We start from the raw sequence: 23,633 nt of genomic DNA, 5'->3' as shown, positions 1-23,633 counted from the left end.
TATCAATTATACGAGTTTTCCTTGAAGATAAACATGAAAACAGTATTTTACTAGTCTCAATTCTAAAGTATTTTCTTTTCATTTATTTCAGCCGAAAATCAATTTGAAAATAGACATAATATAATAGTTGCTTAGTTAGTGGTGATTAGTGGGTTTCAATTATTATCAGAAGAATCAAAAAGTGGTGTAATGTAACTAATAACTGTTAATGATATGATAAGTACCCAACAAATTTTATTTAAATTTTAAATAAGAGAAATATTGCATTGCTTTTTCGTCTAGTAAAATCAATGTATTTTCTACCCAAAAAAAACAATCCTTTCCACCAAAAACATCCACAATACGATGGATAAGCTTTTTCAACTTTTTTATATGCAAGATCCAAAGATTCATCTGTTTGAATGTTACAACTTTTGTAACATCCTGGTTAGTTTTAGTTATCTATAAGTGATAAGTATAAATATAAATGTAATACAAATATGATCACACAATTAATAAGAATAAATTATTCAATTCTTTCACATATCATTCAGACAATACTAACTTCTTAAATTATTTTAACAACTTTATAATAGAAACTCGAACTCTTATACTCCTTACTACTTCAGTTCTTAAACCAATTAATATTTTGGTATTATTCACAGGTTATTATTGATTAATGTCTAGATTCCAATTGCCAATTGTTCACTTTTATCAAATTGTAATTTTTCCTTTTTCCTAATTCAGAATAATATGTATATTAAACAAAGGTGACGACGGACAACATAATTTTCAATTAATTTTATAATAACATGTTGCTGTTGTAAGATAAGGTAAGCGTGGTCGAGCATTACAGTTCACACTCTAAAAATTCATTATTAAAAAACTTTACAATACTTGAAATATTAATATTGTAATATTGTAGAGATACCTTTGATCAAATAACGAAAACTTACTGGACTTACTATATTGACCCAACTTCACAATTTTGTCAACTTGTTGCCATATGCAACTAGTATCTTCACTTAATAACTCCATACTCTATAATGAAGTCTCATGTACTTGATAAAGTATATTAGTATTAAGTGGTGTAAGACTATTCTAGATCCTAAGGATAATCAAATGTTCAAGAATTTGATTCTTGGTATACTTATTAGGAGAACAATCACGAATTCAAAAGAGATTAGTTCATTATCCAAAAAATATGAGAATATAGTAGTACCAAAAAAGATAATGGATAAAGAGATGACCCAATTCTCTTTATGTCAGAAAGTTTTTGATGTCTCTGCTACTCAGGTAGACAATTTCCCTCAAAAAATCATGTGAAATTCGTGGACGGCAGGATTCGAACCTGCGCGGGCAAAGCCCACATGATTTCTAGTCATGCCCGATAACCACTCCGGCACGTCCACATTTGTGTTACGAAGTCCAACTGGAACATATATGACTTTATCGTTATTGTCTATCTTAGATTGCTGTCCGTGTAATTACACCAGAATCCTTGTCACGATTATTTTTCTTCAATTTTTAACTTCTTTATTTGTTTTCAAGCAACATTTCTTTGATATTTACTCATATTTTATAATAAAATTATACTCAATTTAGCCCCATGGAATTTTCATTGCACCATATTGATTCTAGTCATTCCCTTATTGGAAAAATGTCATTTAAGTTAATGTTGTATATATCAACCTATCACAGATCTTATAATTTATGAGCCTTATGCGGTAAGTTGTTATTTTAACCTTTTTAACAAGTAAATATTGAACCTTATAAAATATTAGATTGTTAAGACTCTAATGAGTGAGGAATAAACATTTTAATCCATATTTATAAAAATAAGTTTGATATACAATTTTTTTTATAAATTATAAAGGGATTAATTAAATTCATGAGTCATACTATGAAGTTACGTGAGAAAATCAATTTGATATATTGTCAGGGAGGTCAACCTTGAAGGCCATAAACTTATTACAACGATTGATAGAGAGATACTAAGCAAACTAAAAGTGAGTTACACATTGTTTTCATTGGTTTGAAGAATATGTATGGGAAGGTGTTGAGAGATGTATTACGGAATGGTCTAGATCATAAAAGTATTCGAATTACTTACATTCGAACAATCAAAGATATGTATGATTGTGTCGTGACCAAGTGAGAATACAAGAGGGGTCTCTAGAAACTTTCATATTTCTCTTGGACTATACCAACGGTCGATGTTGATCCCCAACTTGTTTAAATTTGTCTTGAATATGCATACGAGCATTCCCAAGAAATAGTGCCACAATGCATTCATTTTATGGATGATATTATCCTACTTGGAGACTATTGAGAGGAATTAAATGAGTAGAAAAGTGGAAACAAGTTTTAAAAGTATGTGACCAACAAATCGTGGCATAGAAGTGAAAATGGAGTCCATGCCATACCACAAGTCATTAGATTTAAATATTTGAGTGAATTATATAACATGTGGTTTTAAGTGGAGTGAATGAATGACATATATTTTACATGCCATAAGTGATAGAAAGGTACAACTCAAGACCCACAAGTGGGGTGGATGAAATAACATGTGTGTCACATGTCATATGTGACAAGAATGTTTTTCTACATACTTTTAAGACCTATAATGTTATACGAGACTAATTGTTGGACAATAAAATATGAACAAAAGAATAAACTTCATGTAGTATAGATGTGAATATTGTGACATTATACATAGTAAATAAGATTGAATTAAAAATGGGTTCATTATAAAGAAAGTCAACATAACTCCAATTGTAGAAAAAATAATAGAATTGTGTCATAAATAGTTTGAAATGCACGAAGAAAATCGTTATAAGTTTTGATAAGGAGAGTAATCAAATGAAAGTTAATTCAATTTGTAGAGGAAAAGAAATAGAATAAAAATTATATGTAAAAAATAATTTAAAAAGATTTAAAAATGTTTAGTTATAAACATAATTTATTATGGAATATTACGATGTTATTCAATACAGTGTTATAAAAATTGGTTCGTGCCCGTTGGTTCAACCGGTGAATCGGTCTCAATGCCGGTACGATACATTAATTATATTGGTCATGCAATTATACCGGTTAACACCAGCCAAAATTCGTCAAAACCGGTCATACCGGTCAGTTTTCAATTGAACCATACCGGATACCGGCCAATTTTTATTTAAAATTATTTTTTGAATGAAATTGAAAAAATATATTGATTTTTTTATTGATTTTTCTATTGATTTTTCAACATTAATAATAATATATTATATTTTTATATCTAATTTTGTCGGTGTGCCGTTTAATTAGTGAACCACCTATTGAACCGCTATACTACTATACTAGTACCCTAACCGGTTTGATGACTGATACAGTATTAACAACAATATACCTTAATTCTTAAATAAATAATTGCACAAGGTAAATTAGACATGTAACCATACAAGTATAGGGCATTTTATCAATAACATTTTTGGTAACTATATATATTCATAGAAAGGACAAGTTAAACAACTTCTGTTGATCCTTACTGGGGTCAAACCTGATCCACGTGACTCTATGATTTTGGGTTCAAGGTAGAAGAAGGGACAAAACAAAAGATAGTCAATGAAAAAGTGAAGCAGAAAATAAAAGCATAAAAACGTGGACGGCAGGATTCGAACCTGCGCGGGCAAAGCCCACATGATTTCTAGTCATGCCCGATAACCACTCCGGCACGTCCACTTTTTGATGTCAACACTATCAAACTTAACGTATTTATACCTCTTAAACATGACCCTAAGTACTGTTCATTACTTTCACCTTTTCACGAAGCACGCAAGTGAAAGCACTGAAGCGTAACCTCCACAACAATTGCAAGCAGAAAAACTGTGAAGAAGAAGAAGCAAAGAGGTTCATTTTCAATTTATTAATATCCCTTCTATTTTTATATATAATAATTATGATGTTATAATTTCTATTCATCTCACCCTAACTTATAATCAAATGATCTTGCATGTGTTGGTTGATTAATTTTTGATCAATTTGTTAATTCTAGTTTGGACCCAAAATGCAGGTTTGTTTATTGGAACTTGTATAGTTTTAAAAATCGTTACTTTGGGGATATTCTATGTTATTTTTGCTGCCATGTCTAATAACAAAGGTTCTAAGCGAAATCTACCATCATGGATGAGTTCAAGGGACAATGATGATGGAAATTCTGGAAAGAAACCATCTTTGGATGGTGAAAGTGAATCACCCAAAAAGAAGACCAAAGTCCAAACTGAAAATGCTGCAAAATCTTCTGCCTCTACATCTGTTAATTCTAAAAGCTTTAACAAGCTTCTGGTAAGCTTTTAACAATGATCAGTTTCAGCCACTTTTTTAAGGCTATGTTACCTAGACTATGAAGGGATGGTAAATACATGGTTGTTTGATTGAGCTTTTATTTTTAATTCAACTTTTATGAGAAGCTATATTTTTCAGCTTTTCATTTTTTTGGTTAGTAAAATTACTTTTTTTAGTAACTTAGAGTCACTTTCTTTTGCCTAAACAAACTGGTCAATAATGGGGTTTTTCTTGCATTGTTGATTTTTCATGTCCATTGTTGATTGAGGTCATAACTCATTTTCAGCTAAAGTTTTGCACTTTTGCTTGTATTGTTGGGTTGCTGTGGTAATTCATTCAACTGTTTGTTGACAGGAAGGGGTGGTTTTTGTGCTGTCAGGCTTTGTCAATCCAGAGCGTGGCATGTTGAGATCGCACGCGCTAGAAATGGGAGCAAAGTATCAATCCGACTGGAATTCTGATTGCACTCTCTTGGTTTGTGCATTTCCAGATACCCCCAAGTTTCAACAGGTTGAAGCGGATTGTGGAACCATTGTGTCAAAGGTTTTCTTTTCCTCCCTTGTTTACATGGGGATAATTTCTTTTTGCATTCTTTAACATGACACTTATCTTTTGAGAGGGTTTGAATTGCAAAAAAAGAAGTTCTCAGGAATCTCTATATTAAGTTATATTGCTATGGTGCTAACTTGTGGCATAGATGAGTACATTATTTCATCTATTTGTGGTTGTGATCAGTGTTTAACAGAGACATACTAGTTTTTTCCTCGGGTTGACGCAAGTAGGGGATGTTTTTACCCAGACATTGAATTTGGGATACTATTCAATAGAGTCCTTGATCAATTCCTTTTAGTCTTTTACCATGTTTGACTGTATTGCAACTTTTGAAGATTGTAAGCCTTTCTTTCTAGTTCCTGCATGAAGGGGATTTTCATGTCATGCGCTAATTGATGCATTTTGCTAAGGAGAATACTATTTATTGCACATTTCAGACCATGCCTTTTTTAAAACTAGTCTTGGTAGTTTTATTCATGGCATATTAACGGGTATCAAGATTTTCCACACTGTGTTGGAGTGGTAGGGAAATTCTAGTTATGCTATGCAGATTTTTAGTAAGTTAGTTGCATCGCTTTCTAATTATTTTTGGATGTTAGTCTACCCTAATCTAACATGATGCATTCTTTCTTTTTATCCTATTGTGTGTTAGGATTGGATAGTAGAGTGTTACACCCAAAGGAAACTGGTTGAGATTGAAACTTACCTTATGCATGCTGGAAAACCATGGCGCAAAGGAAATATATCACATGACGTCAGTGAAGGTGACATATTTGATATTTCTACCCAATAGGACCTAAAGTTTGAGCTTTTGTTGTCATCTAATGAGTGCAATACTCATTGCCACACCCACATGCACCTTGCTTACATTTTCTCGTATTAAATTGAGCTTTACCAAAGCCAATCAAGATTGTGTAGTTCTGGTTACCTGCATCTTATACCTTATGCGTGAGTGCAGATAAAAAGTCATCTGTGCCCAAAAAATCACAAAAGCATGTCGAAAGCGAATTGCCTTCCAAGCCAACAGCCTCCATAAAATCAAAGGTAAAAATGACTCATAAAATACTTTATTATTGTGCTTGGTTTGAGAGTAATGGCTCTGAATAACATTTATTTAATGTGTGAACAATTAAATTTGTTATAGATTTTTATGTTTGCTGCATATTCCAGGGAAAGGGCACTGATGTTGCTAGGAAATGTTTTGTGCCTTCTGAAGTAAAGAAATGGGCCATTGATGACTTGAATAAAACAATTCAGTGGCTGGAAAGTCAAGAAGAAAAGGTATGATCTTCGTCTTTCATTTCCCATGTAAAAAAAACCTGTTTTTGCTCATTCTCAACGTCATGGCTTTCTACTAAGCATTCGAAACTTGCAGAGAATCAGACTATAGGGGTTGAAAAACAAGTTTTCTCTGGAGCCTAATTCATTTGTTTGAAAAGTGATAAATAGTCACTGCTCACCATTCATAATTATGAATGCTTGAAAGCTGTGTTCCGATTAAATTGTGCTTCAGGCTAATGATTATATCCTATCTTGTATGAACCTAAATTTATGTTTACCATTTCAGCCAGATCCAAGTGAGATAAGGAAAATAGCTGCAGAGGGGATTCTAACTTGTTTGCAAGATGCAATATCTTCTCTCAAGAAAAAGCAGGTAATATGCCCTTAACAAACTGTTTGTCACTCTTATTAGTTATATGCACTCCTTTCTTTTATAGAAGGTGATTTTTATGTAAACCAGGAGCTTTTTTTAGTTAAAGCTCAACCGAACAACCATGCAAGTGTTAGAAGTGATCTTTTATTAATAAAAGAGCATTTTCTTGTGAAAAAACTTAAACACATTGACCCTTAGTATGAAAGTGCAGACTGTGTTTGTATTCTTAACTTTATATGACTTGAGTGCTGACTGTTTGTATTGTTAACTTTAACCAGGACGTCCGGAAAGCAACCGAGGACTGGAATTTCTTGCCTCGGGTCGTTGATGAGCTTGCAAAGTTGGACGAAGAAGGAAACAATAAGGCCTCAATGTCCAAGGAAGATCTTCACAAACATGCACTGGATTGTAAACGTATTTACGAGGAGGAACTAAATAGTTTAGATGATGAATGGAAAATAAATTCAAAGATAAATGAAGAGCAGAGGAGCAAGAGTGGAAGAACAAATGGCAAATCTTCTAGTGCAAATGAATATGATAGTGATGAAACTATTGAGATGACAGAACAGGAAATAGACCAAGCATATAAGACTTTGTCCTCTAAGATCTCTGAATTTTGAATGCATCTGTTTCTTTAGGATCCGTTTGCGAGTTGAGTTTTGGAGGGGAGTGAAAGGGAAGACTTGAGAACCATAAAATACACTTGTGACATAACTTCGACTCTTCCATTTCTTTTCATTTATCTCCAAAACTTATCTCGCAAATGACAAGGACAAAAACAATTACTTTGGTTTACCTAGCTTTTCAATAGCTTGTTCTATTTAAGTATAATGTCAAGAATTTGGTCTGTCTAAGAGCATTGCTTAGTGGGACTTGTTTGGTTGTGAAAATGTTTCCTATTTTATTATTTCTTCATGTTTTATTAATATTTACAAGTATGTTAATATTGTCATTTTGTGTTCTGGATTTTAAAGATTAGTATGAGAAACGTGAAATTAACATTCATGCATTTAAACCATATTGACTTGTACAAGTATTTTTTAAATAAATCATATATCAAATTCATATAATATGTGAAAATAAACTTGAAGAATTTTAAAAAGTTAATAGACATAAGAATTAAATCACAACTTTAATAAAATACGTGGGCTTAATTTCATTACTTAACTATTATTGTAATGTAAATTATTTAAATTTTGCATGTGGATGGGTTTGGATTTGGGTAGGAGTGGGTATATTTTCCACATATATTCCATCTTTGTACACATTTTCCACCTACTTTCCATCTTCATTAAATTACTTATTATTTATTCTCTATTTAGCATTGAAGTTGGTTCTTTTGCTGCATATCACTCGTGTGGACAATAGGGTTATGGGATCAACTAATGTCCTATTATATTAGGAAATATTTGGATTGATTAAGTTCTATGTTTTAATACAAAATATAGAGTCTTCATAAAATATATTAAAATTTACCAACAATTAATCTATTATATTTATATTCTCTCCGTTATTAAACACAATCTAGTATTTTAATAGTATCAAATGTAAGTAAATATAAGAATAATGTAATATTATGTCAAAACTACCATTATTAAGTTTTCAGTTCATTTTCTCTTAGTATGTTCATGACAGTAACACTTATTGAGACAACAGATATGGACCTTAAATCGATAAGGTGTAAATAGAGTGTTATTATTTTTTGTTTGTGAAGAGGTAGGGTTGGTAGAGTTGAGGTGGTGATAAAAACACAGAGCCACCCTTTTCCTTTAGTACTTAGTTTTCCAATCTCAAAACAAACTCACTCTCTCTCTCTCTCTCTCTCTCTATATCAAATCAATGGCTGCTTCTCTTCCTCCTAAAGAGGCCAACCTCTTCAAACTTATTGTTGTAAGCTTATTCCCTCTCTCTCTCTCTTTCAATTCCACGCTTTCTCCTCTCTTTTTCATCAATTCCACTCTCTCTTCCTTCAAACCCTAATTTACTATAATTCACTTTCAGGAATGGATTTGCTTTGCTTTCATATTTCATCTATCTTTCAGATTTTTCATGTTTGAATGTTTTTGGTTTCGATTATTTCCATGTAAAAAGGAAAAAAAATATATGCTTATAACCTTGTGCAGTTAAATTTCAATCATATAGTAATAGAGAATTTGTGAGTAAATGAAATATACTTTTGTACAATGTCTTGTGGTTTAGAGGCAAGGAGCTCGGGTTTCCTCAATAAGGTTTTGGGTTCAAGTCTTGTGAACCTTAAAAATAGGCACTCAGAGAGCTTTTTCACCTTAAATACTAGAATTGGATGAGTTGGAGTCCAAAGTGATTTCTGGATTCCTATGATTTCAGATAAAAAATTGGAATATACTTTTGCTGCTATTGGATTACTGTTAAGTGGAGCTTAATTTTAACTTGTTTGCGTTGTTGCAGAAATCTTATGAGACCAAACAATACAAAAAGGGCCTCAAAGCAGCTGATGCCATTTTGAAAAAATTTCCACACCATGGAGGTATACTTTATTGATGCTTATTTTTCCATCATTGCCATGTAATATTTTATCTCCTTAGTTGTTTTAATGAGTGACACAAAAATGCTTCGTTAGTTTTTTCATAGGCAATTTCTCGTTTCCATCTCTTAATTATTCTCTTCCTTTTGGCAATTTTCTTGTTTGTGTCTGTTCCCCCGTCTGCTTGGCAGAGACTTTATCAATGAAGGGGTTGACTTTAAATTGCATGGATCGTAAGTCTGAAGCATACGAACTTGTTCGCCAAGGGCTAAAGGTCTGCATATTTTCTTTGAACTTAGATCAGTTATCAATCTTCGAATAATTTTGTTCGTCAGATGATCCAAGCTTAATTTTTGTTCTGGTGCAGAATGACCTTAAAAGTCATGTTTGCTGGCATGTTTTTGGTCTCCTTTACCGGTCAGACAGAGAATACAGGGAGGCAATCAAATGCTACCGAAATGCACTGAGAATAGACCCTGACAATCTTGAAATCTTACGTGACCTATCACTCTTACAGGTATCATCTCAATTCTTTTCACTTCTATCTGCTATACTTTAGCAGATGTAGGTTCACAGTGAACTTTCCTTCATGTCTTAATTCATCTTGCCTTATCATCTCTATTTGTAACTTGTGTGTTATTTTTCTTTTATTGGCATCATCCATGGCATTTTCTGAACTTAAACAAGTTGGTTCATGTTGGTATTTCTAAAGAAGGAAATCTATGAACTTCGTCATTAGCTCACCATGATTGCTAGTGATGGTACTTTTATTTTATGTTACTGTAATTTATTATCTAAGTTCGTTTATATCCCTTGGTGAGGTACTGAAGTTTACAGGTCCTTTAGTCAGAAATAAGAATGAGACTGCTGTTTTGTTGCATTTTTCAAATTTAAGATACAGCCCTTTTGCAGTTTTGCTAGAATTATTAGTGTCATTAAAACCAATATCATGGGATGGTGTCCTCACCATGTACTGGAACAAACAAATGTTTTGCAGTGATAGTGGACTGTGTATCACTTTTCATAACATACACATACACACTGAATTGTTTTATAATGTATTTGTTTTTACACGTTTGATGATGCTTTTACTTATCACTAACAGGCACAAATGCGAGATTTAGCTGGCTTTGTTGAGACACGACAGCAACTTCTGACTCTCAAGTCAAATCATCGCATGAACTGGATTGGCTTTGCTGTTGCACATCATTTAAACTCCAAGTATGATTTTGGTTTATATCAAATTAATGTTTTTTCGTATTGGTGACACCTTGATCTGCCTTTGTATGAAATACTACTTGATAACAGGGCCACCTTCTTTTGTTTACCATATGTTTGTACTGTTTTACTTGTTAATTCTTTTCAGATAATATAATCTGCTGCCATATGGTTCTTTTCAAGATTAATTGTGGTATTCTCATATTTATGATTTTGCATATCATTGATATGTGGTGTTGGATTGGAACTAAGGTGACTAATTTCAAGAGTAAAAACTTGCATCTAATATGTATAATATGGATGTAAGCTTGTGAAAAAATTGCAAATTGGAAGGTCAGTTTTCCAATTTAGAATTAGAATCGTACGGTTCCCACTAGTAAAAAACCGCCTAAAATGCATATTGCCATATGTTAATTCTAATATATGATTCAATCATTTAAAAAGTGAAATATCAATATTCATGCCAAATAACTAATCATGTACTCAAAAGTCATAAATTTTAATCTCTAAAGTAAATTAAGATTCCAGACGTGTATAGCCAAATAACTACAACTTCAAGAAACAATATCACTATTTTCTAGAGCCTTCTGTGCCTTTCCCAATTCATTTGTGGAAGAAATGTTGCCAAAAAAGGGGTAAACAAACCTTCTTTCAGTAGGTTATAGGATCGAGGATCTGATGCAGACCTAGTAACGTCACAAGTGGAGATTTTGCACCCAGTATTGTTTGAATTGCCCCAAAATCCCACTTCTGCTTTGAGGTCTTGTACCATGCTAGGATCCTAATATTTCTGTTATTGATAGGTATTGCTAACACGACATAATTGTGCTCATTTGGTAGTTATTCTGCTGACCTTATAAATATGAAACAGTGCATCAAAGGCAGTGGAAATCCTGGAAGCATATGAAGGGACATTAGAAGATGACTTTCCTCCAGAAAATGAACGGTGTGAGCATGGGGAAATGCTTTTATATAAGGTATTTTCCTCCGGCAAGCAACTATTGCTGTGTCTTGTTTAATGCATAAAGCTTCTTAACATATTTTCTTTTTGTTTCATGTAAATATTGCCTAAGTTTTTGCTATAACTTATATGATTTTAATTTCCATTCTACCTTTCTAGTGACCTTTGCAAGTGTTGTTGATAGCCTCTATCCACTATGGTAACTGCTTTGGATAACATTTGACTCTAGTCAAATTGTATTTTGTTGAATGTGAATATTTGTGTTGTCACTTCTACTCATGCACATTCAGGAATATGAAGTCTTTCTTAAGGTTCAAATGCTAGTATTGATTTTACCCTGATATGGTGATTTTCTGCATCAAATATTTATCCAGATCTCTTTGTTAGAGGAATGCGGATTTCTTGAGAGAGCTCTAGAGGAGTTGCACAAAAAAGAAATAAAAATTGTATGTATGTTTTACTTACCAAGGTAATTTGATAATGTAATGTATGAGAAGCATGGTTTCATAATTTATTTCCAATGATGTCTTATTATCAGGTTGATAAGCTTGATTATAAAGAACAAGAGGTTTCACTTTTAGTGAAGCTTGGCCGCTTTGAAGAAGGCGAGAAATTGTATCGGGAATTATTGTCCATGAATCCTGACAATTATAGGTGATCTCTCTGGCCACTTAAGTTTTAGGTTTGAATGACTCCATTGCAAAGTCTCTTTAGATGTCAATCTTCTTTATGTGCTTCCACAATTACTGTTTCCTATTTCCCTTGATGGTTTCTCTGGCATAGATCTAGTTTTCATATAAAATTGTTCGTGCATACAAGGAATTTGTTTTACTAAGTTATTATGTTTCTAGATCAGATGTGCACTTGCCAACATTTTCTTATTAGTGTTTTACATGATCTGTACTGGTGGTTATACCCCCTTTCTGATCAACGTGTAACCTAAATATATCTATTTTTTTCTTCAATTGTCATAAATTTTTTATCTTGGTTTTTATGTTTATCAAATATTTCATAGGTGGAAGGGTGGGTTTTGCTCTGTAGTTATATTAGGGTAATTACATCCTGTCCTAATTTGTTTGAGAAGTTATCTTCATATTGTTTTAATTAGCCATCATCACGAAAGGATACAGTATATTTTTGGTTGAGATGCCTAAGTCATTGTTGTTTCATTTCATTTAGTTCTTTTTGGGTTGATAAGTTTTTTAGGTTGTATCTAATATTGTCTAAATATTTTGAGGACTTGTGGAGGCTAGGGAAAATTTTCATGTTACAGTTTGTTGTCAGATACTATCACCAAAACGTTTAGGGTTATATTTTGTTTAGTTCATTTTATGATGCACAATCATTATATAATAATTAAGGGTGAACTACACGCAACAGTAAGGTTGTTGCTTAGTGACCGTGAGGTCAGGAGTTCACATCCTGGAAACGACCTATCCGCTTGCAGTGTACGTCTACCCTCCCTAGACCCCACTAAGTGAGAGCTTTGTGCACTGGGTCACCCTCAATTATATAATAACTCCCTTTAATATTTAAGTTGCTTACACTCTTAACTACTTGTTGAAGCTAAGTGTTCATGCTCATACTCAGATATTATGAGGGCCTCCAAAAATGTGTTGGATTATATTCAGAAAATGGTCATTTTTCTCCTGATGAAATTGATCGGTTAGATGCCCTGTACACAACACTGAGGGAGCAATTTAAGATGTCTTCTGCTGTTAAGGTAGGGTAGTAATTTCTCATTATATATACTTCTAAGTTTTATAACTTGCCTTACAAACACAATTATTATGTAATCACATTATTTGTCTGACTCTCTCATAGTTACTTGGTGCGTTGTACCGGTTCTAGTACACAATCATCACTTTTTATATTATTATTATTATATATTTGTAAGACATCCTTTATTATGAGCACAGTACATAGGATAAATGAGTGACCGGTGTAAATATGATCTGTCTAAAAGAAGTCCCCCTCCCCAAGCAGGTAGGATTTTTGTTGTTTCTTGTTGCATGGATAATGCAGGTATATCTGATGGTGTATCATAGTGTTAAATTTTGTTTTCTTCCCTTTTATAGGCATTATTATATGTAACTCTTCATAGATTAGTATGAATTCATCTTCCATTGATCCAAAATACTACGTTATGGATTATTTTTCGGTTTTCCTTTCATAAAGAATGTCGTTCCACCCATATTTCTCCCTTTTCTAAATGGGTAGTACTATTTGAGCAGTTAATACTTGAAAATGAAATTCATCCTACATTTCTTTTTCGTCAGAGAATACCATTAGATTTTCTACAAGATGACAGATTTAGAGAAGCAGCAGATAGTTATATTAGGCCTCTCCTGACTAAGGTATGCACAATTCCTTTCCAGTGTCATATTCTGCCTAGCTTGCTAGTTTCAAAATTAAATTGGAATTTCGTCTTGTGTTTTTTCCAGGGAGTTCCATCTCTGTTCACTGATCTTTCTTCTTTGTACAATCACCCTGGGAAGGTCAGGTTTATTACTTACATTTCAATATTTATTTCTTTTGGGAAGTGTTGTTAACATATTATTGTATATTACAATATTATGGTGGTCGAAAATACAGTTTCTGTGGGTCCTGATTTTTTTTTCTTGTCCAGGCAGACATTCTGGAACAACTTATTCTCGAGTTAGAGAACTCAATTAGGACAACTGGTCAGTACCCTGGGAGGTAAGATATCATATGCCAGTTAACATCGGTTTCGTACCTCTGTAATTGCCATTGAGATTTTTGTACAAATGCCATGTTGAAACTTTTTCTTTTAACCTTTTTTAGATCAAAGTTGGTGCTGATGTTAATATATTTTAACATTTTTATTTTTGAATTTTATTATTCCCTCTCTGAAATTTAGAATGCTAGGAAGCTTTATGCAATGTCAACAGAGCTTTTCAGAAGGAGGTTTCACTGAATTTTGTATTAATACTAAGTACTCTGTTACTTAAATTTCTATTGGTTGGTTTTCCTGACTAACTTCAAGGATTAATATTGCTTTGCACAAGTGAATCTCTTGTCCTATTTTTTTTTTAATTTTCTTCATTCCCTATCTCTCGGCCTTTCTCTTGAATGAAAACAGCTAAACGTTTGGCCCATCTTATAAATTTATACAATCGGAAAGTATTATTTGAAAGAAAAGAATGAATATACATCTCCGAGTAGGATAAATCAAATTGGCTAAAAATTGTAAAAGGAAGTCATAAGCAGAATACTATCACAGTACAATTCAATGGTAAATAGCCTTATATTTTACATTGAAGCGTTGATGCTTTGAAGTCTTATCTTGTACTTGATAACTCACCATTGTCTATCTTGTAATCAGGGTTGAAAAGGAGCCTCCTTCAACTCTTATGTGGACTTTGTTCTTGTTGGCTCAGGTTGGTGGCTATTTAGTTGGATGGTTTTAGATCCATTTTTATGTCTTCCTCCAATTATCTTTTCACTGTGAATTTGTATTGGTGCAGCATTATGACAGGCGGGGTCAATATGAAACTGCTCTTTCTAAAATCAACGAGGCTATAGAACACACACCTACCGTCATTGATCTATATTCTGTCAAGGTTTGCTTTTACTTCTAACTAGTTTTGTTTCTGAATTATTTCACCTCTTGTGTTCCTTCTCTTCTGTACTTCTAAAATCAATTTCTAAGTATTGAAACTATAGGTGTCATAAGAAAAAATGCTTACTATTTTTTTCCTTAAAAAAATCACAATTTCTGGTGATGTCATAAAAACTACTCAAGTGCTATGCAATGAAGTCACCCAGAGTGCATATAATCTATGCTAGACATTGCTGAGGTTAAAATATTTAGGAGTTTGGAGGGGAGAGTTTGTACTTCAAAAAAATTGGTTTAAAAGTAGTAAACAAACTTACATTTGACTATAAAAAAAAGTAGTAAACAAACTTAAAAGAAAAACTGCTTGGTAGTTTGAGGGGTGAGGTGGGATTTTAATATGGAGAATAGTGAGGCAAGTTATTGATTGGGTCACTAGGAATCCAAATGTGTTTGATACTGCAGATGAGTGAAATTAAGCTACTGCAGAAGTTTGAATTACTGGTGGCTTGGCCTAACAGTCAATAGAATACAGGAAAACATGTTTAATGATTGTTGAATGTCTTTGAATAACAGAGTCGGATACTGAAGCATGCTGGTGATTTGGCTGCTGCTGCTGTGTTAGCAGATGAAGCTAGGTGTATGGATCTTGCTGATCGTTATGTTAATAGTGAATGCGTTAAGCGCATGCTGCAGGCTGATCAGGTTTTTATCTATGATCTATATATTTATATATTTGAATTCCATTCACACTTAAGCATTACAATGTGTGTAGCTTTCTCTATTTCCTTTTTTGACTCATTTCTTTGTCCATTACCTTGATATCCAGGTGGCTTTGGCAGAAAAAACTGCTGTGTTGTTCACAAAAGATGGGGATCAGCATAACAATCTCCATGACATGCAGTGCATGTGGTCTGTATCTAATCATGTGTAATATTCTATACTGTCCTAGTGATATTGTGGTTCAATTTTGTAACACTTGTAACATCTATCTCTGGAAGGTATGAGCTTGCCTCTGCTGAAAGCTATGACCGCCAAGGTGATCTGGGACTAGCTCTCAAGAAATTTCTAGCAGTGGAGAAGCATTATTCAGATATCACTGAAGATCAATTTGATTTTCATTCATACTGTTTAAGGAAAATGACATTGCGCACGTATGTGGAAATGCTCAAGTTTCAGGATAGATTGCACTCACATGCTTATTTTCGTAAAGCAGCTGCTGGAGCTATTAGGTAAATATATGTTGTCTTTAATTGAGGTGCTGCATAGTTTTATCCAGCATTGTCTTTGTGGGTTCTGTTCATTGATGAAAGTTCACAGCCATTTTCGTACACTTGGGTGCAAAGTGTATTAGGAAACTGAGCAATGCTGTGTCTTATTATTATTAATTTATAATGTCATTATTGATAAAGTATCGAAGTCCCACGTCGGATGACAATGAGTCAAGAACCATATATAATACTTGAACAATCGTCCCCCGATGAGCTAACTTTTGGGGTGGAATTACGACCAATTATTATAACATGGTATCAGAGTCTTCCCGATCTTGGGTCACTCGCAGATGTTCATCCCTGCATAATTTCATGCTCCATATGAGTCATACCTGGGTGTGAGGGGTGTGTTAATGTATTGAAGTCCCACATATTATGATATATGAGTTGAGGTGTTTATAATAACTTGAGCAATCTCCCCCTACTAGCTAGCTTTTAAGGTTGATTGCCTTATGACATGGAGGTCATGGGTTCAGTCCTAGAAACAACCTTTTCGCTTCTGAGGGTTAGGTTGCATACATCTACAACCCTCAGATCCCAATAGATGAGAGCATCATGCACTAAGCAACCTTTGCTATTATTAATATTTCTGTTTCAGTCCGTGTGAGGCCTAGCGTTTTTTTCACTCATGTATCAATTTCTGGATGGGATTATAATTTTGTATCCTAAAAACAGCACTCCTTTAGGACTTCCATAACAGTTCACCCTAAATGGTAGGCGAGTAGCCTTTTATTAGCATAGTATTAGTCTTAAGTGTAAGATGATCTTCAGATCTTCTATTTATGATCTCATGCCTGTAATGTTTTGAGCTGCAGATGTTATATTAAATTGCATGATTCTCCTCCAAAGTCAACGACTGAGGAAGACAATGAAATGTCCAAGTTGCTTCCTTCTCAGAAAAAGAAACTGAGGCAAAAACAGAGAAAGGCAGAAGCAAGAGCTCAGAAAGTAAAAATAATTTCTATAGCTTCTTTGGAACTTTTTGCTGGAAAGTATTCATGCTATTGATTTCTTTTCTTTTTAGGAGGCAGAAGAAAAAAATGAAGAACCAAGCGCTGGTGGGGTATCCAAGTCTGGGAAGCGGCCTACAAAACCTGTTGATCCTGATCCACGTGGGGAAAAGTTGTTGCAGGTTTAATTTCGATTCATTTATTGCCATTGAGGTTCTTATATTTTCACCCCACGTCTAACACTAAGACCTATTTTGAAGTTTCATTTAGTGCACAAAATAAAACTTCCCTCTGTGCATTCACTTAAAATGTGAATACAATCTTTCAAAAACCAACCTTCTAGAAAGCTTAAGATGTTAGATGAAGGTTGGTGAAATGTTTTCATGTGTAACATGTTTGCTCATGCCAGAGCCCATTGGGCTTGAGTGTGTACAATATATATACCTACTCTACCTTGTGTTAAAAGTCAACTTCTTTTACTAGAGGAATGGTGGTGGCAAAATTGAACTCTTGGTCATAGCTAGGCCTGTTAAAAAAACTAGTTCCATTGAACCAAATTGTATCTAAACTGGCTCAAACCATTAAAGATCTGGTTTTTATTCAGGTTTTAATCCAATCCATTTATTTTAAAGTTCAAAGGGATTTGATTTAACTCAAACCGGAAAATGGATTTAACCCAGTAAGGATAACTGGATTGCTTCATTCTCTAATCCAGCTGGTGAAATGAACCCTACGAACTAGATTGAAGCACCAAGAACCAGATGCTCTAAGTTTTCCATTCTTTGGTTTTGGATTTTTACCTTTCGTTTTTAATTTCTTTTTGCACAACTCTTAACTAATTATTACCTCAAAGAAAATTATAAACTTATCAAATATTGTTCTGAATTGGTTTTAAAAATTGGTTTAGAAATTAGTTTGGAAGAATGAATCTGAAGCAAGTTTGGAAAATTGGTTATAGATCTGGATTTTCCATATGAACTAGTTCTTGATTGGGTTTTGGATATAAAGCAGTTTAAAAACAGGTTCTGAACCTGAACCCATTCTCTACCGGCTTTAAAAATCCATTATAAATTTATAATCTGGACTTGGAGTTCACTATTAGTATAGATATGATTCCTGGTTTGTCTTTTGTATCACATTATCATCACCTCAAGTCAATACAAATATTATATTAGTTTGAGATGTATTCTCTCCTTTCCTCCTTCCCTACCTAAAACCCTTCAATTTAACAATTTCGGTAAACTATGCTTATCCTTTTTGTCAGGACTAATATTTTCCTGTCTGTGTGGTTTTCTCCTGCTTAGGTTGAAGATCCATTGTCTGAAGCCACAAAATACTTGAAGTTGCTGCAGAAGCATTCACCTGATTCATTGGAGACACATTTGCTCTCTTTTGAATTATATATGAGAAAGCAGAAGGTTTTGCTTGCCTTCCAGGTATTAATAACATGTTAAATGTGGAGCCTAGATTTTTTTGTTCAGCACCTTATTCATGGCTCTATGTTGTGACTTTATGCGAATTCTGGCTGATTATTTGGACATTTATTTCACATATCTTAATAAGGTTATATATCTCTATCATTTTAGAATAATGATGCCAGGCCTGATAATTTTTATTCTCTTTTTTTACTTGTAGGCTGTAAAGCAGTTGCTGAGGTTGGATGCTGAACATCCGGATTCTCATCGTTGCCTGGTACGGATTTCTTCTGATGAACAAATTTACTTCATGTTAATGGGATTTGGAAGTCCAGGTTTTTAAAGTTTATCAAAATTCATAACAATACACAATAGTGTCTGATGTTCTAATGCTACAAGTCATATTTTGAAATTGATTATTTTTAGCATGATACAAATCAGATAATCAAATGGAAACTGTTAATTGCAATTTGCTACCAGCTTCTTACCCATCTCTCCTGTTTTTGTTCTGTTCTTAATTTTTAGGATATATTGTCCTCATATTCTTGTTAGTTCCTCCTTCCCTTGCAAGTAAAAGTATTTTCTGTTGTCACTCATTTCTTAGTTCATATGTTGCAGATTAAATTCTTCCACAAAGTGGGATCCATGAATGCCCCTGTGACTGACAGTGAGAAACTTATTTGGGGTGTCCTAGAAGCTGAGCGCCAAACTATCAGGTTCTATTCTTTGGTGCAATTTATTACAATATACGAAAGTATCTTAGAATATTTGAAATTATATTATAGAAAATATCTAAATTATACTTAGAGATATAGAGAGAGAATATCTCATATTATGATTATATCTTAGATTTGTTTAGAGTATCTTAGAAGATCTCTTAGGGGTTAATATTATGGCTTTGTATCACATATCATCATTTACAATATTATCAATACAATTTACTATTTTGGTCATTCTTTTTTCCCCTTACGTATTTAAACCCTATAATTTCAACAATTTTTCTCTCCTTATTTCGTTGTCTTTTGGGGGGCTTTAGATACATTTCTTTTTATCAATTTACAATTTATTTCTAACTTGCTCTGGTTATTCTTTTTATGCAGTCAGCTGCATGGGAAATCTCTGTTTGAGGCAAATAACTCTTTCCTTGAAAAACATAAAGGTTATAGTCAACATTATGTGTACATTTGTTGATGAAAAATATATTTCATGTTTTATTTTAAGGTTTCTTATTTTGTCTCCCTCTTGGTCGCAGATTCATTGATGCACAGAGCTGCTTTTGGAGAATTGTTGTACATTTTGGATCACAACAGAAAGGCTGAGGCTGTCCAGTTTATTGAAGGGTCAACAAATAACCTTGTGCCAAGGTAATGTCTAAGTTCCATGCTATTAAGCACTGATGCAACATCACTTGTTTGTCTTCTTCAAACTTGTTTGACACTAAATGCTTGTTTCTTTAATGCCCATGCTGTGTCAGTATGCTTTCCCCACTTTCCAGATTCTATTTTGGCTTTCTAATATGAATAATAGTACTATTGACTCATGCAATAATTTTTTTCTTGTAGAAATGGAGCACTCGGACCGATCAGAGAATGGAAACTTGAAGACTGTATTGCAGTTCATAAACTTCTTGGAACAGTCCTTGTTGATCTGGATGCTGCACTGAGTAAGTATAATTGGATTTTCTGTTGCCTGGTTAATTTTTTCTGTTCGATGGTCTTAAAACAGGACAAGTTCATTCAATCAACTTTTCTCTTTGTGCTTTTGTGATTTCTGAAAAATGATGTGTATCTGGGTTCATTATCCTTTCCAAAATGATGTGCATTTGGAGATGAAACTATTGATTGCTGGAAGGATAACCTTTTTTTCAAAAGGAAAAATGAAACAAAATAATAATTAAAAATAGTTCTCTGAAAGGTGTAGCATTTTGTAATTATTCTTTTCGTATGCTATTCACCTGGGGTCGGGTCAATCAATGTCTTTCAAAACTTCAAAGCAATTTGTAGGTTTTGGTTTTGACTTAACACTAATGTATAATTTTCATTTTTTTACCAAAATGTGAGCTGTTTCTATTTCTATACTTATTTTCCAATCCCTTTGTTATTGTTCACCTGGACCTTCAATTGGTGTGTCATCGTACCTCTCATGTCCTCAATAATAGATTCTGTCATCCATACCACTCTGTCTAAATTTGAAAATGGTTAATTTTCTTGCAGGATGGAAAGTGCGTTGTGCAGAGTTTTTCTCCTACTCTACATACTTTGAGGGCAGCAATAGCTCTGCCTCTCCTAACTCTGTTCTGAATAAGATACACAAGAACACTGAAAATGGGAATGCTAACCATTTGGTGGGTGATCATAATATAGATTCAGTCACATCAAATGGGAAACTAGAGGCATTTAAAGATCTCACTATCTCTCAAAGTTAAACACATGCTGAAAGACTTACGGAGTTTCGGCTTGGTAGATCGAGCTCCATTTGACTCTTCCTCTACACAATTAGGATGCAGTTCTCAGCAAGGGTCATGCTGAACTTTGGCAAGTTATATCAAATTATGGACAGAGGTCACGGTTGTGTTTTTTTCTTTGCATGAGTTCCCCCTCTCCAAACTGATACGTATTGCTTTTGCAAATGTGTATAACTTATGTTTTAGGGTTGAATTTCTCATTTGGTCGTTCATTTTTTGCTCCTGAGAGATGTTAGACAGTAGGTTACATGTATTTGCAGCATCATCCTCCAAGGTTACCATTTAGGTTGCAGGGAGAGATGCATAAGTTTTAAGTCTCTGGTCCTACATTCGGCCAGCATAGCATGTATACACTGTGACCATGTTGTACTTCAGTTTTGCATCAGAATCCATACAAGTTTATGTGAAAACCCTGCCTGATGTTGAGTTCTAGTAGTGGCTGAGAAGAATATTCTGAAGAAGTTTTGACCAAACAAATTTTCCGAACAAGTGGCAAAAAATGAGTTTTTTTTATTTAAGTTTTTGATACCGGAAATAGGAACTTTTGGAAATAATCTCAACGTTTTTATGGTCTGCATGCGAATTTTTGTAATTAGTTCATCCCTTAGTGTCTGTTATTACGTGTTGCCACCTCTGAATTTTGGTTAAAGTGCACATGTTCAGATTTTATAAATATGTTGAATGGTTGAGATCATTATATTCAGTAAATCAACATCAAATTTGTCATTCATGTACATTATAATCATGTGGATGACACATTAGATGAGACAAGTTCAACTGATCGGAGAATATATCCAACAAGTACAAAAAGGGATACATCATTCCAGACTCCAAACCCAAAATTCATTAACATGAAAGCAGAGGTAATTACATGGTTCCTTAAGCTCAAGTACATATAATAGATTAAACAAGCACATACATACTGATTGATGAATAGAAAAATGATTCAGGTACTAACTAACTTTTAATCTCAATCAAAGTTAAATTACCCAATTTTATTCTTCTCACAATTTTTATAAAAGAATGGCAGACATATCCTAATTGGTTTTAATATCCAGATGTGGCTTTCTTCTGGTACCTTAGTAACTAAACCAAAAGCAAGTAATTAAAGGTGTTGAAAGGGATATATATAGCATCTGTACAACATTAACTAGGTCCCAAGGATATGCTATCATTAAACTAAATCAACTCTTCTAACTGGAGTTGCTACACTTTGAAGGTGTAAATGTTTAACAACTTATCATTGTACCATTTATTCTTTTTACTTGAGCCCCCTTACATTTTGAACCACTCATCGTACCTGCAATATTAGTAAATCAAATTAATAAAAATCAATGTAATTGTGTACATGAACTTGATTTTTCTTCTTTACCAAAACAGAAAAGATTAAAATTGAAAGAAGTACTCACCTAAGCCAATGGTTTCTGAGCTTATCATTAGTCTTATTCTCTTGCATGATTCAACAAACATCCTAGAAAAACAAAATAGAACCAAAAGATGGTTTCTTAAGAAAATGAAACAAATAGTAGAGCCCTCAAGTATACAGGGTGATATTGTGATAAATGAGAACAATTAATATGGATCATTATATCTTATTTGAATAATTAGGATTAAAAAATACATACACGACTGATTATAAGACACAAATTTATTATTTTCACAGTTTTTATATAAGAAATGTTATCACTTGAATCACTCCCCGATATAATAGTATATAGTCATTGAACTTACTTCCAGGGTACATCCCCAACCAACATCCAGTCACCATCTATGTCTTCATAAGTGGGCATGTATTCAATCCCATTTCCTATGTCCATCACTTTCTTCTCATTCAATCCATTACCTGCAACTCACAAAAGACCAAATTACCCTCTTCACAATATCTAATGAAGTATGGTCATAATATAGTACCATACTATATACTATATATTAGGACTATGAACATTAATTAATACGTACGAATTGTTAAGCAAGAAAACATGGTCTCTAATGCTCTCAGAAGCTGGTCATAACTCTTATACATTTCAAGATCCACTTTTCTAAGATATGGTGCTCCATCCATGGCCACCTTCACGTACTTGCAACTCTTCATTGCATTCTTTCTGCTCGCTCTCACTGGTGGCCACCCCACCACTTCTTCACTACAAAATTCAATTTTGTAAGGTAAAACAAAAATTGTGCAGTTGGTAAAAGGTAAAAGTGATTTAATTCTATGGTGGGTGTGTTCTTACTTGGGTGTTTGGGATTTTGTGGTGGAGCATAAGAAGTTATTGCTAGAATTTGCAGAATTATTATGGGTTGGGGTGGCAAGATGAAGATCAACGGTGTCGAAGAAGCTACGTTTGTTGCCGGTTTTGATACCGGGAGGGCCCAGAGTGAGTTCAGTCTCCTTTAAGTTAAAGTCGACGGCGTCAGATTCCGATGAGTAGGTGCTACTTTCCGGCGACATTGTGACGGCGCAGTTGTTTCAAAGTTCAGAGTTTTATGATGACATGAAAGATTATATATATATATATAGAGAGAGAGAGAGGGGGGAGAGATCAAAGTTCTATGGTAGTCCTGTTGTTTCTTTATCAACAAAGTGGGGGGCTTTATATTAGGTTGAGAGTGCCTTCAATAAAAAAAAGGATGATATTAGATTGATGGTTTGAGAAAAATTTGTGTAGAGATATATTCGATACGTAATATTTCGAAAATTTGTATTTATGATTTTGATGCTATAATTTATAACGAAATTTTGATTAGAATCAAACGTTTAATATGTTG

At 33.6% G+C, this 23,633-nt stretch overlaps 3 protein-coding genes, 1 long non-coding RNA gene and 2 other non-coding genes across 7 annotated transcripts; 2 read left to right on the top strand and 4 right to left on the bottom strand.

Moving 5' to 3' along the window:
• On the bottom strand, positions 1,310-1,391 carry TRNAS-AGA. The gene has a single exon. It is a non-coding gene; the product is annotated as a tRNA-Ser (tRNA).
• TRNAS-AGA lies at positions 3,618-3,699 on the bottom strand. Its single transcript has one exon. It is a non-coding gene; the product is annotated as a tRNA-Ser (tRNA).
• LOC109357973 (DNA-repair protein XRCC1-like) lies at positions 3,715-7,418 on the top strand. 2 transcript variants are annotated; one of them, XM_019602043.1, is made up of 9 exons: positions 3,715-3,867; positions 4,031-4,302; positions 4,657-4,845; positions 5,507-5,618; positions 5,813-5,898; positions 6,025-6,135; positions 6,422-6,508; positions 6,784-7,146; positions 7,278-7,418. In XM_019602043.1, exons 2-8 carry the CDS (start codon positions 4,102-4,104, stop codon positions 7,126-7,128), a joined length of 1,131 nt encoding a protein of 376 aa, XP_019457588.1. In that variant the 5' UTR covers positions 3,715-3,867; positions 4,031-4,101; the 3' UTR covers positions 7,129-7,146; positions 7,278-7,418. The 2 variants fall into 2 exon arrangements, with proteins under 2 accessions (XP_019457588.1, XP_019457589.1); XM_019602044.1 differs by lacking the exon at positions 7,278-7,418 and having other exon boundaries at positions 3,749-3,867; positions 6,787-7,146.
• On the bottom strand, positions 6,183-14,302 carry LOC109357980. Its single transcript, XR_002108905.1, has 3 exons — positions 14,292-14,302; positions 11,342-11,345; positions 6,183-6,340 (listed from the first exon to the last, which is right to left on the bottom strand). It is a non-coding gene; the product is annotated as an uncharacterized LOC109357980 (long non-coding RNA).
• On the top strand, positions 8,205-21,316 carry LOC109357962 (N-alpha-acetyltransferase 16, NatA auxiliary subunit-like). Its single transcript, XM_019602018.1, has 26 exons — positions 8,205-8,398; positions 8,936-9,014; positions 9,203-9,285; positions 9,379-9,528; positions 10,117-10,232; positions 11,101-11,206; positions 11,565-11,636; positions 11,729-11,844; positions 12,781-12,913; positions 13,470-13,547; positions 13,635-13,688; positions 13,820-13,890; positions 14,537-14,591; positions 14,679-14,774; positions 15,344-15,472; positions 15,597-15,679; positions 15,769-15,999; positions 16,854-16,986; positions 17,063-17,170; positions 18,293-18,424; positions 18,624-18,680; positions 19,022-19,119; positions 19,504-19,562; positions 19,656-19,767; positions 19,966-20,066; positions 20,617-21,316. Exons 1-26 carry the CDS (start codon positions 8,348-8,350, stop codon positions 20,826-20,828), a joined length of 2,715 nt encoding a protein of 904 aa, XP_019457563.1. The 5' UTR covers positions 8,205-8,347; the 3' UTR covers positions 20,829-21,316.
• LOC109357978 (auxin-responsive protein IAA1-like) lies at positions 21,689-23,423 on the bottom strand. Its single transcript, XM_019602049.1, has 5 exons — positions 23,099-23,423; positions 22,827-23,008; positions 22,599-22,710; positions 22,277-22,338; positions 21,689-22,167 (listed from the first exon to the last, which is right to left on the bottom strand). The coding sequence occupies exons 1-5, from the start codon at positions 23,314-23,316 to the stop codon at positions 22,097-22,099; spliced, it is 645 nt and encodes a 214-aa protein (XP_019457594.1). The 5' UTR covers positions 23,317-23,423; the 3' UTR covers positions 21,689-22,096.

The sequence above is a fragment of the Lupinus angustifolius genome, chromosome LG10 (assembly GCF_001865875.1).
Source record: "Lupinus angustifolius cultivar Tanjil chromosome LG10, LupAngTanjil_v1.0, whole genome shotgun sequence".
NCBI lineage: Eukaryota > Viridiplantae > Streptophyta > Magnoliopsida > Fabales > Fabaceae > Lupinus > Lupinus angustifolius.
Note: the sequence above shows the minus strand (reverse complement) of the source record. Positions and strands in the feature narration are given on the sequence as shown.

Bases quoted from the DNA above. Each gene is read 5' to 3' on its own strand.
- LOC109357973 (XM_019602043.1), top strand. From the start codon at position 4,102: ATGTCTAATAACAAAGGTTCTAAGCGAAATCTACCATCATGGATGAGT. The intron at 5,619-5,812 runs GTGACATATTTG...GCGTGAGTGCAG, and splicing joins ATCACATGACGTCAGTGAAG to ATAAAAAGTCATCTGTGCCC. The intron at 6,136-6,421 runs GTATGATCTTCG...TTACCATTTCAG, and splicing joins TGGAAAGTCAAGAAGAAAAG to CCAGATCCAAGTGAGATAAG.
- LOC109357962 (XM_019602018.1), top strand. From the start codon at position 8,348: ATGGCTGCTTCTCTTCCTCCTAAAGAGGCCAACCTCTTCAAACTTATT. The intron at 15,680-15,768 runs GTCTGTATCTAA...TATCTCTGGAAG, and splicing joins CATGACATGCAGTGCATGTG to GTATGAGCTTGCCTCTGCTG. The intron at 18,425-18,623 runs GTATTAATAACA...TTTTACTTGTAG, and splicing joins AGGTTTTGCTTGCCTTCCAG to GCTGTAAAGCAGTTGCTGAG.
- LOC109357978 (XM_019602049.1), bottom strand. From the start codon at position 23,316: ATGTCGCCGGAAAGTAGCACCTACTCATCGGAATCTGACGCCGTCGAC. The intron at 22,339-22,598 runs GTAAGTTCAATG...TTGTTTTTCTAG, and splicing joins GTTGGGGATGTACCCTGGAA to GATGTTTGTTGAATCATGCA. The intron at 22,168-22,276 runs GTGAGTACTTCT...CTAATATTGCAG, and splicing joins CTCAGAAACCATTGGCTTAG to GTACGATGAGTGGTTCAAAA.